Genomic DNA, 13,610 nt, shown 5'->3' with positions numbered 1-13,610 from the left:
CCAGCCCTTGCACCGCTCCTGCTGCCCCCCACCCACAGCAGGAGCACCCCCATGGCGCCGGTTCTGCCCCCACAGGTGCCCCCATCTCCCCCCGTCCCTCCCGCTCCCGTGCCCCAGGACCACCCCAGTGCCCCCCGCGCCCCAGCGCCCCCCACGTGCAGTGAAGGGGAGGGGGTGGGGGGGCTGAGACCCCTCCTCCCTTTCCCCCTCCCGCCCCTCCTCCCGTTAATCCCGGGGCGGGGGGAACGAGACCCGCTGGCACCGAGGCCCCGCCCACTCCCGTAATCCCCGCCCATTCCCGACAAGCCCCGCCCCTCGCCCCGTGCCCGCCCAGGGGGCGTGGCCCATTTCCCGCCATTGCATCATCCTCGCGTGACCCCCCGCGCGCCCCTTCCTCGCTCTGGGCGGTGCCGCTTGTCCCGCCCACGCCGCACTCCCATTGGTTGGCGCTCCCCTGCCAATCACGGCTCCCGCACGCCCATTGGCTGCCGCCGGCGCGAGCGTTGCGTCATGCTGCACTTAAAGCGGCGCGGCGCGGGGGGCTGGGCGCAGCGCGGGACGATGCGGTCGAGGATGAACCGGGGGCAGCGAGCGGAGCGGGGCCGGGGGGAGCCGGGACCACCCAGGAAGGTGCGGGGAGGGCGCGGGGCAGCGCGGGGACCGGGCCCGAGGGGCGCAGGCCGAGGGTTTCCGCTCGGTTCCGGGACGGAACGGGGGCCCCGAGCCCCGGCGAGCCCCCACTCGGGGGTCACCGGTCCCAAGAGCTCCCCCTCCTCCTTCCCCAGGCATCGAGGAGAAAGTGCGTCCTCGCCGACCACCACACCTGAGAGCAGGTAAGGGGCCATCCCCGCCATGCGCGCCCCCTTTGTGTCCCGGGGCACCGGGGGTCCCGCCCGGGTCACCCCTCACTCCCTTCCCGTCCTTCCCGCAGCCCGCGCCGGGCCCGAGGTGACGATGGCGGCCGAAGGGCTGTGGGGGCCGGGCGGCCCCCCCGGCTGGGAGCTGGACGGGTGGTACCAGGACCTGCAGGAGGTGCTGGCGGCGGAGCCCCCCGGGGCCGCCCCCGCCTGGGGAGCCGAGCAGGTGAGCGCGGGGCCGGCAGCGCCGCCGGGGCGGCGGGCGCGGTGCCCCCTCCGTCCATCACCGGCCCCGGTTCCGCTCTGTCCGCAGGAGGAGCCGGGCCCGGGCGGCTGCGGGCTGGACCTGGCCCTGGCCGAGGAGCTGCTGCAGCTGCTGGGGCCGGAGGGAGCGGCTCCGGAGGAACCCCCCGGCCGCGGCCCCCGGGGGAGCGGCCCGGCCCGGCCGGGCCCCGCCGAGGAGGCGGAGGAGGAAGAGGAGAAGGCGCGGGGGGCGCGGAGGAAGCGGCGCGGCGGCGCCGGGGCCCCGCGGCAGCGGGACGGGGAGCGGCGGGTGCGGGAGCTGACGGCGCACAACGAGCGGCTCCGCGCCGAGATCCAGCGGCTGAGCGCGGAGGTGCAGCGCACCCGGGCCGCGCTCATCGACCGCATCGTCAACCTGCGCCGGGCGTAGCGGCTGCGCCGGGACACGGAGCGCGCACAGCGACAGCGGGACGAGGACTCTGCTGCCCCACGGACTGCGGGGGCAGCCCCATGGACAGACGGACACTGCGGACAGACAAGTGGATGCAGCTGCTCCACGCCGTTGTACAGCTCTTGTCGTTTATTACACGCGTCCAACCACACCCAGCACGGCCCAGTTTGGTTACTGGAGGCGCCGGGGCCGCTCCTCGGGATGTCCCGGTCTGGGTACTGGGGCTACTTCTTCCGCTTGCCCTTGGGGACCTCGGGGCTGCGGCCTTCGGCCAGCGCCAGCTGCCGCTTCAGCTCCAGCAGTTTGGCCACCTGGGTGTCCACCTGGGCCTTCTCCACCTGGGCAGCCTTCAGCTGCCTCACCAGGTTGCCCTGGACAGGTGGGAGGAAGGATTTGAGGGTGTGATGATGATTTGGGGGGGTTAAAGGCATGACAGTTGTGTCTCGTGCCCTGTGTGCCCTCACCTGCTTGGCCACCTGCTCCGTCAGCTCCTGGATCACTTTGGGGTCACCTGGAGCCGCAGGGGTGTTGGGGGCTGGAGGGGGGGCTGAGGCCGGGGGGGCTGTTTGGCCTGGAAGAGAAAGAGATGGGGAGAAGCCGCCCTCACTGCTGCTCCAGGCAGGTGCAGCTCACCTGGGGCTCTACAGCAACACCTTTGGACCTGGGGATGGGGAGGGGCACAGAGGGTGGGGCTGCAGGTGCCCGAAATGGGGGAGCTTTGGGGGGGGCGCCTGAGCCCCCACTCACCTGCCCTCCCCCGGAGCGCTGCCGCAGGGCTTCCACCTGCTCAGGCTCCAGCTTCTGGAACAGGGGGCTCACCTGGCCACAGCAGGGACAGAGGGGTCACACCTGGGGGGGCAGCACCTGCGGATCCCACCCAGGCAGGGCCTGCCCCCGCTGCCGGGGGGCCCGGGCTGCCCTGCCCGGCCCTGCCCTGCCCGGCCCTGCCCTGCCGCCCTCCGTACCGTGCCCACGCGGTGCCCGGCGGGCAGGGTGCAGGTGAGGCCGGGCCCGAGCCCGCAGCGCTCGGGGGGGATGCGGAGCTGGCCCTGGATGGCGGCGCTGACCCCGGGCACGAAGGGCTGGAGCAGCGCGGCCAGAGCGGCCGCCACGTTCACTGCCACGCCTGTCACCGTCCCTGCGCGCTGCCTGCGGCGGGGACAGCTCAGTGACACCTCCGTGACCCTCCCCGATCAGTGACACCCCTGTGACCATCCCTGATCAGTGACACCCCTGTGACACCCCTGTGACCCCCCCCCCAATCAGTGACCCCCATGTCCTGCACTGCCTGGGGCGGGGACAGCTCAGTGACACCTCCGTGACCCGGCCCTCCTGACCCCAGGGCCGTGTGCCTGTGCACTGCCTGGGGGGACAAAGCCTCCGTGCCCCTTGTGCCCCCTGTGTCCCCCCCTCGCCCCCCTCCCTGGTCCGTGCCCGTGGGAGGGGCCATCAGGGACACCCCCGTGCCCTGCCACTCTCAGTGCCTGTGACCAGGGACCTTCCAGTGTCCCCCCAGCTCCTGGCTTCACTCCGTCCCTGCCCTGTGCCCCCCACCAGTGCCAGCCCCACCCTGACAAGAGCCAGGAGTGGGGACCCCTCCATGGCACCCCCTGTGCCCCCCAGTCACTCTCTATCCCCTCAGATCGTGGCTCTGCCCCTCTCCAGTGCCCCAAATGCCCACCTGTGCCCCCTCCCTGTCCCCAGGTGCCCCATCCATCATCCATCCATCCATCCATCATCCATCCATCCATCCATCATCCATCATCCATCCATCCATCATCCATCCATCCATCCATCCATCCCTATCCCTCCAGTGCCCCAAATGCCCACCTGTGCCCCCTCCCTGTCCCCAGGTGCCCCCTCCATCCCTACCTGTCCCTCTCGTCGCCCTTGATGCGTTTCCAGGGCTCGTTCACCTGGATGTACTGGTTGCCGTGGCGGGAGATGCCGAGCACGCACCTGAGCGCATCCCGGAGCCTGGGGGGGCACAGGTGGGCACAGGTGGGGCTGAGCACCTGCAGGGCAGCCTCTGCACCCCCCCCGCGGGTTTGGGACCCCCAGGACGCACCGGACTCTCTCCATCAGCTGGTGGTACCGGCGCATCTCCAGCGTGACCCGCGCCAGCAGCCGCTGGTCCTCGGCCGTGAGCGCCATGGCGGGCACGGTGCCCCCAAAGAACTTGCACACGAACATGCCAGCCCTGGCACGGGGGGACAGGTGTGAGCACAGCCAGGGACAGGTGTGAGCACAACCTGGGACAGGTGTGAGCACAACCTGGGACAGGTGGGGACAGGTGTGAGCACAACCTGGGACAGGTGTGAGCACAACCTGGGACAGGTGTGGAACAACCTGGGACAGGTGGGGACAGGTGTGAGCAGAACCGGGGACAGGTGTGAGCACAACCTGGGACAGGTGGGGACAGCCCTGGGACAGGTGTGAGCATAACCTGGGACAGGTGGGGACAGGTGTGAGCAGAACTGGGGACAGGTGTGAGCACAACCTGGGACAGGTGGGGACAGCCCTGGGACAGGTGTGAGCATAACCTGGGACAGGTGTGAGCATAACCTGGGACAGGTGGGGGGGACAGGTGTGAGCACAGCTAGGGACAGGTGTGAGCATAACTGAGGACAGGTTGGGACAGGTGTGATCACAACCTGGGGACAGCCTGGGGACAGGTGTGAGCAGAGCTTGGGGACAGGTGTGAGCAGAGCTGTGCCCAGCCCTCTCCCCAGCAGCGTCCCTCACCTGTTGATGAAGTTGCCCAGGTTGTTGAGCAGCTCCGAGTTGTTCTTGAGCATGAGGTCGGCCCAGGAGAAGGCGCTGTCCTGGCCCTCGGGCCGCAGGTAGAGCAGGTAGAAGCGCCAGACGTCGGCCGGGATGCCGGTGTCCTTGGCCATGTCCCCGAACACGCCCACACCCCGGCTCTTGGAGAACTTCCCGTCCTCGTAGTTCAGGTACTCTGGGACAGGTGAGCACCCACCTGGGGGCTGCGCCCTCCCAGGCAGGTGACGGCCCCAGGAACAGCGGGGAGCCCCCACACCTGGGGATCCCCAACACCTGGGAACCCCTCACACCTGGGGCTCCTCCACACCTGGGAACCCCTCCCAGCTGGAGCTCCCCAACACCTGGGGACCCCTCACACCTGGGACTCCCCAACACCTGGGGACTGCTCACATCTGGGGCTCCCCAACACCTGGGGACCACCCCACACCCAGGGACTGTTCCCACCTGGGGCTCCTCCACACCTGGGAACTCCTCCCAGCTGGAGCTCCCCAACACCTGGGGACCCGTCACACCTGGGCTCCCCAACACCTGGGAACCCCTCCCACCTGGGAACCCCTCCCACCTGTGCTTCCCCACCCCTGTGGCCCCCAGCTGGGCCGTACCTGTGGCGATCAGGTGATTCACCAAGGTGTAGTTGTCGTCGGCGCCCAGCAGCGAGCAGGGGAACACCACGCTGTGGAAGGGGACGTTGTCCTTGGCCATGAAGTTGTAGAGCTCCACCTGGCAGGTAACGGGGACAGGTGGAGGTGTCAGCCAGGTGTCCTGCTCCATCCCCACCTGCACCAGCACCTGGCTCTCCCACCTGCTCGGGGTTCTTCCACCAGCGCTCCCAGTGCTCGGTGTAGTTGGCCGTGATGGACAGGTACCCGATGGGAGCGTCGAACCACACGTAGAACACCTGGGCAGAGCAGGACCTACCTGAGCAGGTGAGCCCGGCAGGGAGGGCCCAGCAGGGGCACCGGGGGCTGGGGGGGGACTCACCTTGTCCCGGAAGCCGTCGAGGGGCACGGGGGTGCCCCAGGTGAGGTCGCGGGTGATGCAGCGCGGTTTGAGCCCGTCGCGCAGCCAGGTGCGCGTGATGTGCCGCGCGTTGGCCGTCCACTCACCTGCGGCCCAGGTGCGCTCCAGCCACGCCTCCAGCCGCCCCTCCAGCTGCGGGACACGCGGGTGGGACACCTGGGCACCCTGGGGGGCCCCGGCCCCACCTCACTGCCCCCCCAGGGTGCAGCTCACCTTGGGCAGGTCCAGGAACAGGTGCTGGGTGGGCGTCACCACCGGGGTCCCACGGCAGAGCTTGCACTGCGGGTTCTGGGGGAAAACGGGGGGGCCCAGCGCGGGGGGGGCCCACAGGTGAGGGGAGCGGGGGTCCCACAGGTGAGGGGAGCGGGGGCCCCACAGGTGAGGGGAGCGGGGGTCACACAGGTGAGGGGAGTGGGGGCCCCACAGGTGGGGCAAGGGGTGAAAGCAGAAGGGGAAGGCCCAGGGTGAATTAGGGAGGTGCACACAGGTGAGGGGGGTCCCCAAAGGTGGGGGGGTCCCCAAAGGTAGAGTGGGAGTCTCCACAGGTGGAGCTGGGGGAGTCCCCACAGGTGGGGCAGGGGGCATTACCAAAAGTGGGAGGGGAAGCCCAGGTGAGTTAGGGAGGTGCACACAGGTGAGGGCGTCCTCACACAGGGAGTGGGGGTCCCCACAGGTGAAGTGAGGGTCCCCAAAGGTGAGGGGGTCCCACAGGTAGAACGGGGGTCCCACAGGTAGGACGGGGGTCCCGGGGCTGCCGCCCACCTGCAGCTCCACGGCGTTGATGAGCTTGCCGCACCTGTCGCACTGGTCCCCGCGGGCCTCGGCGTAGCCGCAGCAGGGGCAGGTGCCCTCCACGAAGCGGTCGGCCAGGTAGCGCCCGCAGCTCTCGCACCTGAGCTGCTCCAGCGTGTCCTGCAGCAGGAAGCCGCGGGCCAGCAGCCGCTGGAAGATGTCCTGGGCGATCCTGGCCGGGAAGGGAGAGCACGTCAGCACAGGTACCCCCGGCGCAGGTGGGGCTCACCTGGTCAAAATGGCTCAGCTGGTCTGGGAGCTCACCTGATCCCCAGGGGCCCACCTGGTCTGGGAGCTCACCTGGCCCAGAGGGTCTCACCTGGTTTGCTGGGCCTCACCTGATCCCTAGGGGCTCACCTAGCCTGCAGAGCTTCACCTGGTCTGGGGGCTCACTTGGTCTAGGGGCTCACCTGGCCTGCTGAGGCTCACCTCATCTGCAGGAGCTCACCTGACCTGCAGGGCCTCACCTGGTCTGGGGGCTCACCTAATCTAGGAGCTCACCTGGTCTGGGGGCTCACCTGGCCTGGGGGCTCACCTGGCCCTTAGGTGCTCACCTGTGGTGCAGGAGCTCACCTGGCCCCCAGGCTCTCACCCAGTCTGCTGGGGCTCAACTGGTCTGGGGGCTCACCTGGCCCCCGGGCCCTCACCTGGTCTGCGAGGGGCCTCCGTGGCCCGGAAGTGGTCGACTGAGTATGGGGAACCAGGTGTAGATGGTGTGGGGCGCACGTGGTAGGTCGCACAGTCGCTGGGGCTCACTCTGGGGGCTACCTGGCCCCAGGCTCTCCGCGGCCCGGTGCTCACCTGTGGTCCCGGCCGCACACGAACAGCGGGCCCAGCCGGCGCCGCGTGGTAGTACGCGAAACCCGGCCAGTGCGGGCACACCTGCGCTCAGTACCTGCGCACACCTGTGCTCAGTGCGGGCACACCTGCGCTCAGTACCTGCGCACACCTGCGCTCAGTGCGGGCAAACCTGCGCTCAGCATGGGCACACCTGGCACACCTGCGCTCAGTGCCAGGCACACCTGGCACACCTGCTCAGTACCTGCGCACACCTGCGCTCAGTGCTGGGCACACCTGCGCTCAGCACGGGCACGGCGGGCACACCTGGCACACCTGCACTCAGTGCTGGGCACACCTGCGCTCAGCACGGGCATGGCGGGCACACCTGGCACACCTGGGCTCAATACCTGCACACACCTGCGCTCAGTGCTGGGCATGGCGGGCACACCTGGGCTCAGCACCTGCGCACATCTGAGCTCAGTGCAGGGCACACCTGGCACACCTGGGCTCAGTACCTGCACACACCTGCGCTCAGCATGGGCACGGGGGCACACCTGCACTCAGTGCCGGGCATGGCGGGCACACCTGCGCTCAGTGCCGGGCATGGCTGGCACACCTGCTCAGCATGGGCACACCTGGCACGGCTGGCACACCTGGGCTCAGCACGGGCACCACTGGCACGGTTGGGCTCAGCACCTGGCACACCTCTGGGGCACCTGTTCCACCTGTGTGCAGGCACCTGTCACACGTGTGTGGGGCACCTGGCACACCTGGGCATAGGTACCTGCCACACCTGTGGGGCACCTGTTGCACCTGTGTGTGGGCACCTGTCACACCTGCAGAACACACGTGTAACACCTGGGCATGGGCATTTGTAACACCTGCAGGGCACACCTGCCACACTTCTGGGGACACACCTGTCACACCTGTGTGTGGGCACCCATCACACCTGCAGAGGCACCTGTAACACCTGGGCATGAGCATGTGCTTGGACAGCTGTCCCACCTGCAAGGACACCTGTGACACCTGTGTGTGGGCACCTGTCACACCTGCAGGGGGCACACCTGTCCCACCTGTGCAGACAGCACAGCCCCTCCAGGTGCACACCTGTCCCATCTGTCACACCTGTCCCACCTGTCCCACCCGTGCAGGCAGCACAGCCCCTCCAGGTTCACACGTCCCATCTGTCACACCTGTCCCACCTGTCCCACCCGTGCAGGCAGCACAGCCCCAGCCTGGGCTCCCCAGCCTCACCTGGCGAAGGTGTCGCGAGCACGCAGGCGATGATGTTGCCCAGGTGAGGGACGTTGTTGACGTAGGGCAGGGCGCTGGTGATCAGCACGTTCTGCTCACCTTCCACAGGTAACCTGGCCACGGGGGGGGGCAGGGCAGCGTCCCCCTGCCCACACCCCCCGGTGCCACCTGGGCACTCAGACAGGTGAGTGCCACCTGGGCACTCCCTCCCTCCCTGCCTCCCTCCCTCCTACAGGTGAGTGCCACCTGGCACACCTGCCCCACACCTGTCCCTACTCACACAGGTGAGTGCCACCTGGCACACCTGTCCCACACCTCCCCCACTCACAACAGGTGATGCCCCCGGGCACACCTGTCCCACACCTGTCCTCACTCACACAGGTGAGTGCCACCTGGCTGTCAGGTGTCACACCTGTCCCACAGGTGTCCCCCCCTCACACAGGTGAGTGCCCCCCGGGCATACCTGTCCCCTGACTCACACAGGTGAGTGCCACCTGGCACACCTGTCCCACACCTGTCCTCACTCACACAGGTGAGTGACCCCCGGGCACACCTGTCCTCACTCACACAGGTGAGTGCCCCCCGGGCACACCTGTCCCACACCTGTCCCCCCTGACTCACACAGGTGAGTGCCCCCCGGGCACACCTGCCCCACACCTGTCCTCACTCACACAGGTGAGTGCCCCCGGCACACCTGTCCCACACCTGTCCTCACTCACACAGGTGTCTGCAGCTCCCGGGGCGGGGGCAGCGCCGCGGGGCCCCGTGCCCAGATCTCCACGGCGGCCGCGATGTCGTCGTCGGTCAGCGCCCGCTCGGGGCTCTCCTCGTCCTGCTGCAGGCACCAGGTGAGGGGCGCCGCGCCCACCTGCGCGCCCGCCCTCCCCGGGGCGGGGCCGCACCTGGGGCTCGGGGGGGGCCGGGCAGGTGCGGGGGGTGCTGGGCCAGGTGTCCCCGAGCTCCCGCGCGCCCCGGCAGCACGCGGCCGCCGCCCGGCACGGCTCCCACGCCGACACGGCCCCGAACCACGAGCGCAGCACCTGCAGCTCACCTGGCCGGGGGGGGGGGGCATGGGGGGGTCAGCCCGGCCCGGCACGGACCCCCCCGCGCCCCCCGGAGCCCCCCCCGGCCGCTCTTACTGGGCAGACTGGTCTGGTCCTGGAGCACTGGGAACAGGCTGCCCCACACCACCACGTCAGCCACCGAGGCGGCGTCCTGGGGACACAGGGACATGGCGACACTGGGGACACTGGGGACTGGGACATGGGGGCACTGGGGACATTGGGGACACTGGGACATGGGGGCACTGGGGACACTGGGACACTGGGGACACAGGGACATGGGGGCACTGGGGACACAGGGACACTGGGACATGGGGGCACTGGGGACACTGGGGGGACTGGGGGACTGGGACATGGGGACACTGGGGACATTGGGGGGGACATGGGGGCACTGGGGACACTGGGACATGGGGGCACTGGGGACACTGGGGAGACTGGGGGACACTGGGACATGGGGACACTGGGGACATTGGGGACACTGGGACATGGGGGCACTGGGGACACAGGGGCACTGGGGACACTGGGACATGGGGACACTGGGGGGACTGGGGGGACTGGGGACACTGGGGGGGACTGGGGACACTGGGGGGACTGAGACATGGGGGCACTGGGGGCACTGGGGACACTGGGACACAGGGACATGGGGGCACTGGGGGGACTGGGGACACTGGGGGGACTTGGGATGGGACTGGTGAACTGGGGGCACTGAGATGCACTGGGGGGGACTGGGAGTGTGAACTGGGCCACTGGGAGGGACTGGGAGGGACTGGGAACACTGTGAGGGACTGGGAGTGTGAACTGGGAGCACTGAGATGAGATGAGCACTGGGAGGGACTGGAAAGGACTGGGAGTGTGACCAGCTGGGCCAAACTGGGGACACTGGGTGGTGCTGCCAGGTGAAGGCAGCACTGGCAGCTGCAGGGTGGCACTGGGAGGCACTGGGAGGGACTGGGAGGCACTGGGAGGGACTGGGAGTGTGAACTGGGAGGCACTGGAAGGGACTGGGAGGGAACTGGGAGGCACTGGGTGGCATTGAGAGGCACTGGGTCACTGGGAGGGACTGGGGCCGTGTTCCACCCCGGGGTCAGCAGTGTCCCACCCTCCCCTCCCTCAGGCACACCTGGGGACAGGGTGGGGCCACACCTGGGGCCACACCTGGGGCCACCCCTGTCCCGCAGGTGGCAGCGAGCCCATCCCCCACCCCCACTCACCCCGGCCAGGTGGGAGGTGCCGCTCCGGGCCAGCTGCTGCTCCAGGTGAGCCAGGAGGGGCTGCAGGAGCCCCAGGGCCTCGGGCCCCGGCCGGCCCTGCACCAGCCGCAGGTACAGGGCAGCGGCCACCGCCGGCTGGGGACAGGGGACAACGGGGTCACATGGGGACACAGCAGGGACATAACGGGGTCACATTGTGGGGACACAGGGGACATAACGGGGTCACATTGGGGACACAGCAGGGACATAACGGGGTCATATTGTGGGGACACACAGGGGACATAACGGGGTCACAGTGGGGACACAGCGGGGACATAACGGGGTCACATTGGGGACACACAGGGGACATAACGGGGTCACATGGGGACACAGGGGACATAATGGGGTCACATGGGGACACAGGGGACATAATGGGGTCACATTGGGACACACAGGGGACATAACGGGGTCACATGGGGACACGGGACATAACGGGGTCACATCGAGGGGACACAGCAGGGACATAACGGGGTCACATTGGGGACACACAGGGGACATAATGGGGTCACATCGAGGGGACATAACGGGGTCACATCAAGGGGACACACAGGGGACATAATGGGGTCACATCGGGGGACACAGGGGACATAACGGGGTCACATCGAGGGACACACAGGGGACATAATGGGGTCACATTGGGGACACAGGGGACATAACGGGGTCACATTGGGGGACACAGCAGGGACATAACGGGGTCACATTGTGGGCACACAGGGGACATAACGGGGTCACACTGGGGACACAGGGGGACATAATGGGGTCACATTGGGGACACACAGGGGACATAACGGGGTCACACTGGGGACACAGGGGACATAACGGGGTCACATTGGGGACACAGGGGGACACAACGGGGTCACATGTGGGACACACCGGGGACATAATGGGGTCACATTGGGGACACAGCAGGGACATAACGGGGTCACATTGTGGGGACACAGCAGGGGACATAACGGGGTCACATTGGGGACACACAGGGGACATAATGGGGTCACATTGGGGACACAGGGGACATAACGGGGTCACATTGGGGACACACAGGGGACATAATGGGGTGACATGGGGACAGGGGACATAACGTGGGGACACACGGGGACATAACGGGTCACATGGGGCGGGACATAATGGGGTCACATGTGGGGGACACAGCAGGGACATAATGGGGTCACAGTGGGGGGCACAGGGGACATAATGGGGTCACATCGAGGGACACACAGGGACATAACGGGGTCACATCAAGGGGACACAGGGGACACAGTGGGGACATTGGGGACACAATGGGGTCACACCAGGGACACAATGGGGTCACACCAGGGGGACACAATGGGATCATGTTGTGGGGACACACCAGGTCACACTGGGGTCACATTTGGTCCCACCAGGTCCCACCGGGGTCTCTCACCTGCAGCTCCGTGGCCTCCCATTCCAGCCACTGCGTGGTGAGGTCGGTGGGCTCCTCCCCCCGGCACAGGTAAAAATACCTGGGGGGTGGGAAGGGGGGGTCGGGGCAGGTTCTGGGGCTTTGGGGGCTTTGAGGCAGGTTTGGGGGGGCAGGTTTGGGGCCGGGGCAGGTTTGGGGGGGTGGGGGCTCTGGGGCAGGTTTGGGGGATCAGGGCAGGTTTGGGGGGCTTTGGGGCAGGTTTGGGGGATCAGGGCAGGTTTGGGGTGCTTTGGGGCAGGTTTGGGGGCTCTGGGGCAGGTTTGGGGGGCTCTGGGGCAGGTTTGGGGGCTCTGGGGCAGGTTTGGGGGTGGGGGCTCTGGGGCAGGCCCGGGGGATCAGGGCAGGTTTGGGGGCTCTGGGGCAGGTTTGGGGGCGCTGGGCAGGTTTGGGGGCTCTGGGGCGGCTGGGGGGATCAGAGCAGGTTTGGGGGCTCTGGGGCAGGTTTGGGGGGATCAGAGCAGGTTTGGGGTGCTTTGGGGCAGGTTTGGGGGCTCAGGGCAGGGCGTTTGGGGCAGGTTTGGGGGGCTCTGGGGCAGGTTTGGGGGGATCAGGGCAGGTTTGGGGGGCTCTGGGGGGGGGGCAGGTTTGGGGGCTCTGGGGCAGGGCTGGGGGCGCTGCCGGGGCTCCCCGGACTCACTGGCAGATGGCGTTGGGAGAGAACAGGACGGTGCCGCTGTCCAGCTCCAGCCGCAGCTCCAGCTCCGGCGCGGGGGCCTCAGGCCGCTCTGTGGGGAGGGACCGGGACAGGCTCGGGCTCAGGCTCGGGCCCACACGGGGCCGGGGCCGGGGTCAGGCCCGGGGGCGGCGGGCCCGGCCGTGCGGGCCGGGGGGGGCGTGTCCGGGCCGGTCTCACCTGCGGGGCCGCCCAGGTGCGGGCGCACGGGCGCGGGGGGCGGCGGCGGCGGCCGCGAGCACCTTGAGGGCGGCGGGAGCGCCCGGCGGGACCCGGAGCCGCATGGCGGAGGGGGCGGGGCCAGCGCCGCGCGGCGGGAGGGGCCGCCACGGCCGGGGGCGGGGCCAGCGCGGATGGCTCCGCCCCGGTAACGCCCCTCTCGCGAGAGCGCGGGAGGGAGGGGCCGCCATGGCAACGGGGACGCGGCTGCGGGGCCGCCATGGCAACGGGGACGCCATGGCCGCGATGGGAACGGGGATGGGATAACGGGGACGGGATAGCGGGATAGCATTGAACGCAAATTTCATTAATTGAACCCAAATTTCCTTAATTGAACGCAAATTTCCTGAATTGAACCCAAATTTCCTGAATTGACCCCAAAGATTTCAGTGATTTAACCCAAATTTCATGAATTTGCCCCCGTTTAAGCCACAACTCCAGGTCAAGTTTAAGCACTTTTTTATTTTTCCACTTAAATATTCTCTTTAAATACAGCATCGTCCCGGGAAACCGCAGGAAAAGCAGGAAAAACGAATAATAGTGGGGAGAAGCTTTGGATTCACTTGGTGGCATTAAATGTGGAGTTAAAATGGAAATTAAAAACTCAAAAAACGAAATTAAAATGGAATTAAAACAAAAAAAAAAAAAAAAAACAAGTTAAAAGGGAAATAAAAAAGGAAATAAATTGAATTTAAAAAAGAACGAAGTGCAAGTAAAAATTCGATAAAGAAATAAAAAGGCAATAAAAAAGAAAGGAAATAAAAGCAATATTAAAAAAAAATTAA

General features: G+C 67.4%; 2 protein-coding genes across 2 annotated transcripts; one reads left to right on the top strand and one right to left on the bottom strand.

Moving 5' to 3' along the window:
- Window positions 1–558: 558 nt before the first annotated feature.
- DDIT3 (DNA damage inducible transcript 3) lies at window positions 559–1,884 on the top strand. The gene is made up of 4 exons (XM_030967129.1): window positions 559–630; window positions 786–833; window positions 932–1,083; window positions 1,171–1,884. The coding sequence occupies exons 3-4, from the start codon at window positions 955–957 to the stop codon at window positions 1,528–1,530; spliced, it is 489 nt and encodes a 162-aa protein (XP_030822989.1). The 5' UTR covers window positions 559–630; window positions 786–833; window positions 932–954; the 3' UTR covers window positions 1,531–1,884.
- Window positions 1,615–12,890, bottom strand: MARS1 (methionyl-tRNA synthetase 1). Its single transcript, XM_030967019.1, is given in 22 exon segments — window positions 1,615–1,922; window positions 2,016–2,067; window positions 2,070–2,122; window positions 2,299–2,370; window positions 2,517–2,700; window positions 3,424–3,528; window positions 3,620–3,751; window positions 4,297–4,510; window positions 4,938–5,055; window positions 5,138–5,233; window positions 5,317–5,487; window positions 5,569–5,643; window positions 6,118–6,319; window positions 6,776–7,029; window positions 8,138–8,294; window positions 8,901–9,016; window positions 9,084–9,232; window positions 9,321–9,396; window positions 10,454–10,588; window positions 11,895–11,973; window positions 12,571–12,693; window positions 12,787–12,890. Coding segments are annotated over 22 exon segments (2,814 nt in total). The 3' UTR covers window positions 1,615–1,775.
- Between the last annotated feature and the right edge of the window lie 720 nt (window positions 12,891–13,610).

The sequence above is a fragment of the Camarhynchus parvulus genome, chromosome 29 (assembly GCF_901933205.1).
Source record: "Camarhynchus parvulus chromosome 29, STF_HiC, whole genome shotgun sequence".
NCBI lineage: Eukaryota > Metazoa > Chordata > Aves > Passeriformes > Thraupidae > Camarhynchus > Camarhynchus parvulus.
Note: the sequence above shows the minus strand (reverse complement) of the source record. Positions and strands in the feature narration are given on the sequence as shown.

Coding starts and splice junctions, on each gene's coding strand:
- DDIT3 (XM_030967129.1), top strand. CDS start 955: ATGGCGGCCGAAGGGCTGTGGGGGCCGGGCGGCCCCCCCGGCTGGGAG. Junction 1,084..1,170: donor CCGCCTGGGGAGCCGAGCAG/GTGAGCGCGGGG, acceptor CTCTGTCCGCAG/GAGGAGCCGGGCCCGGGCGG.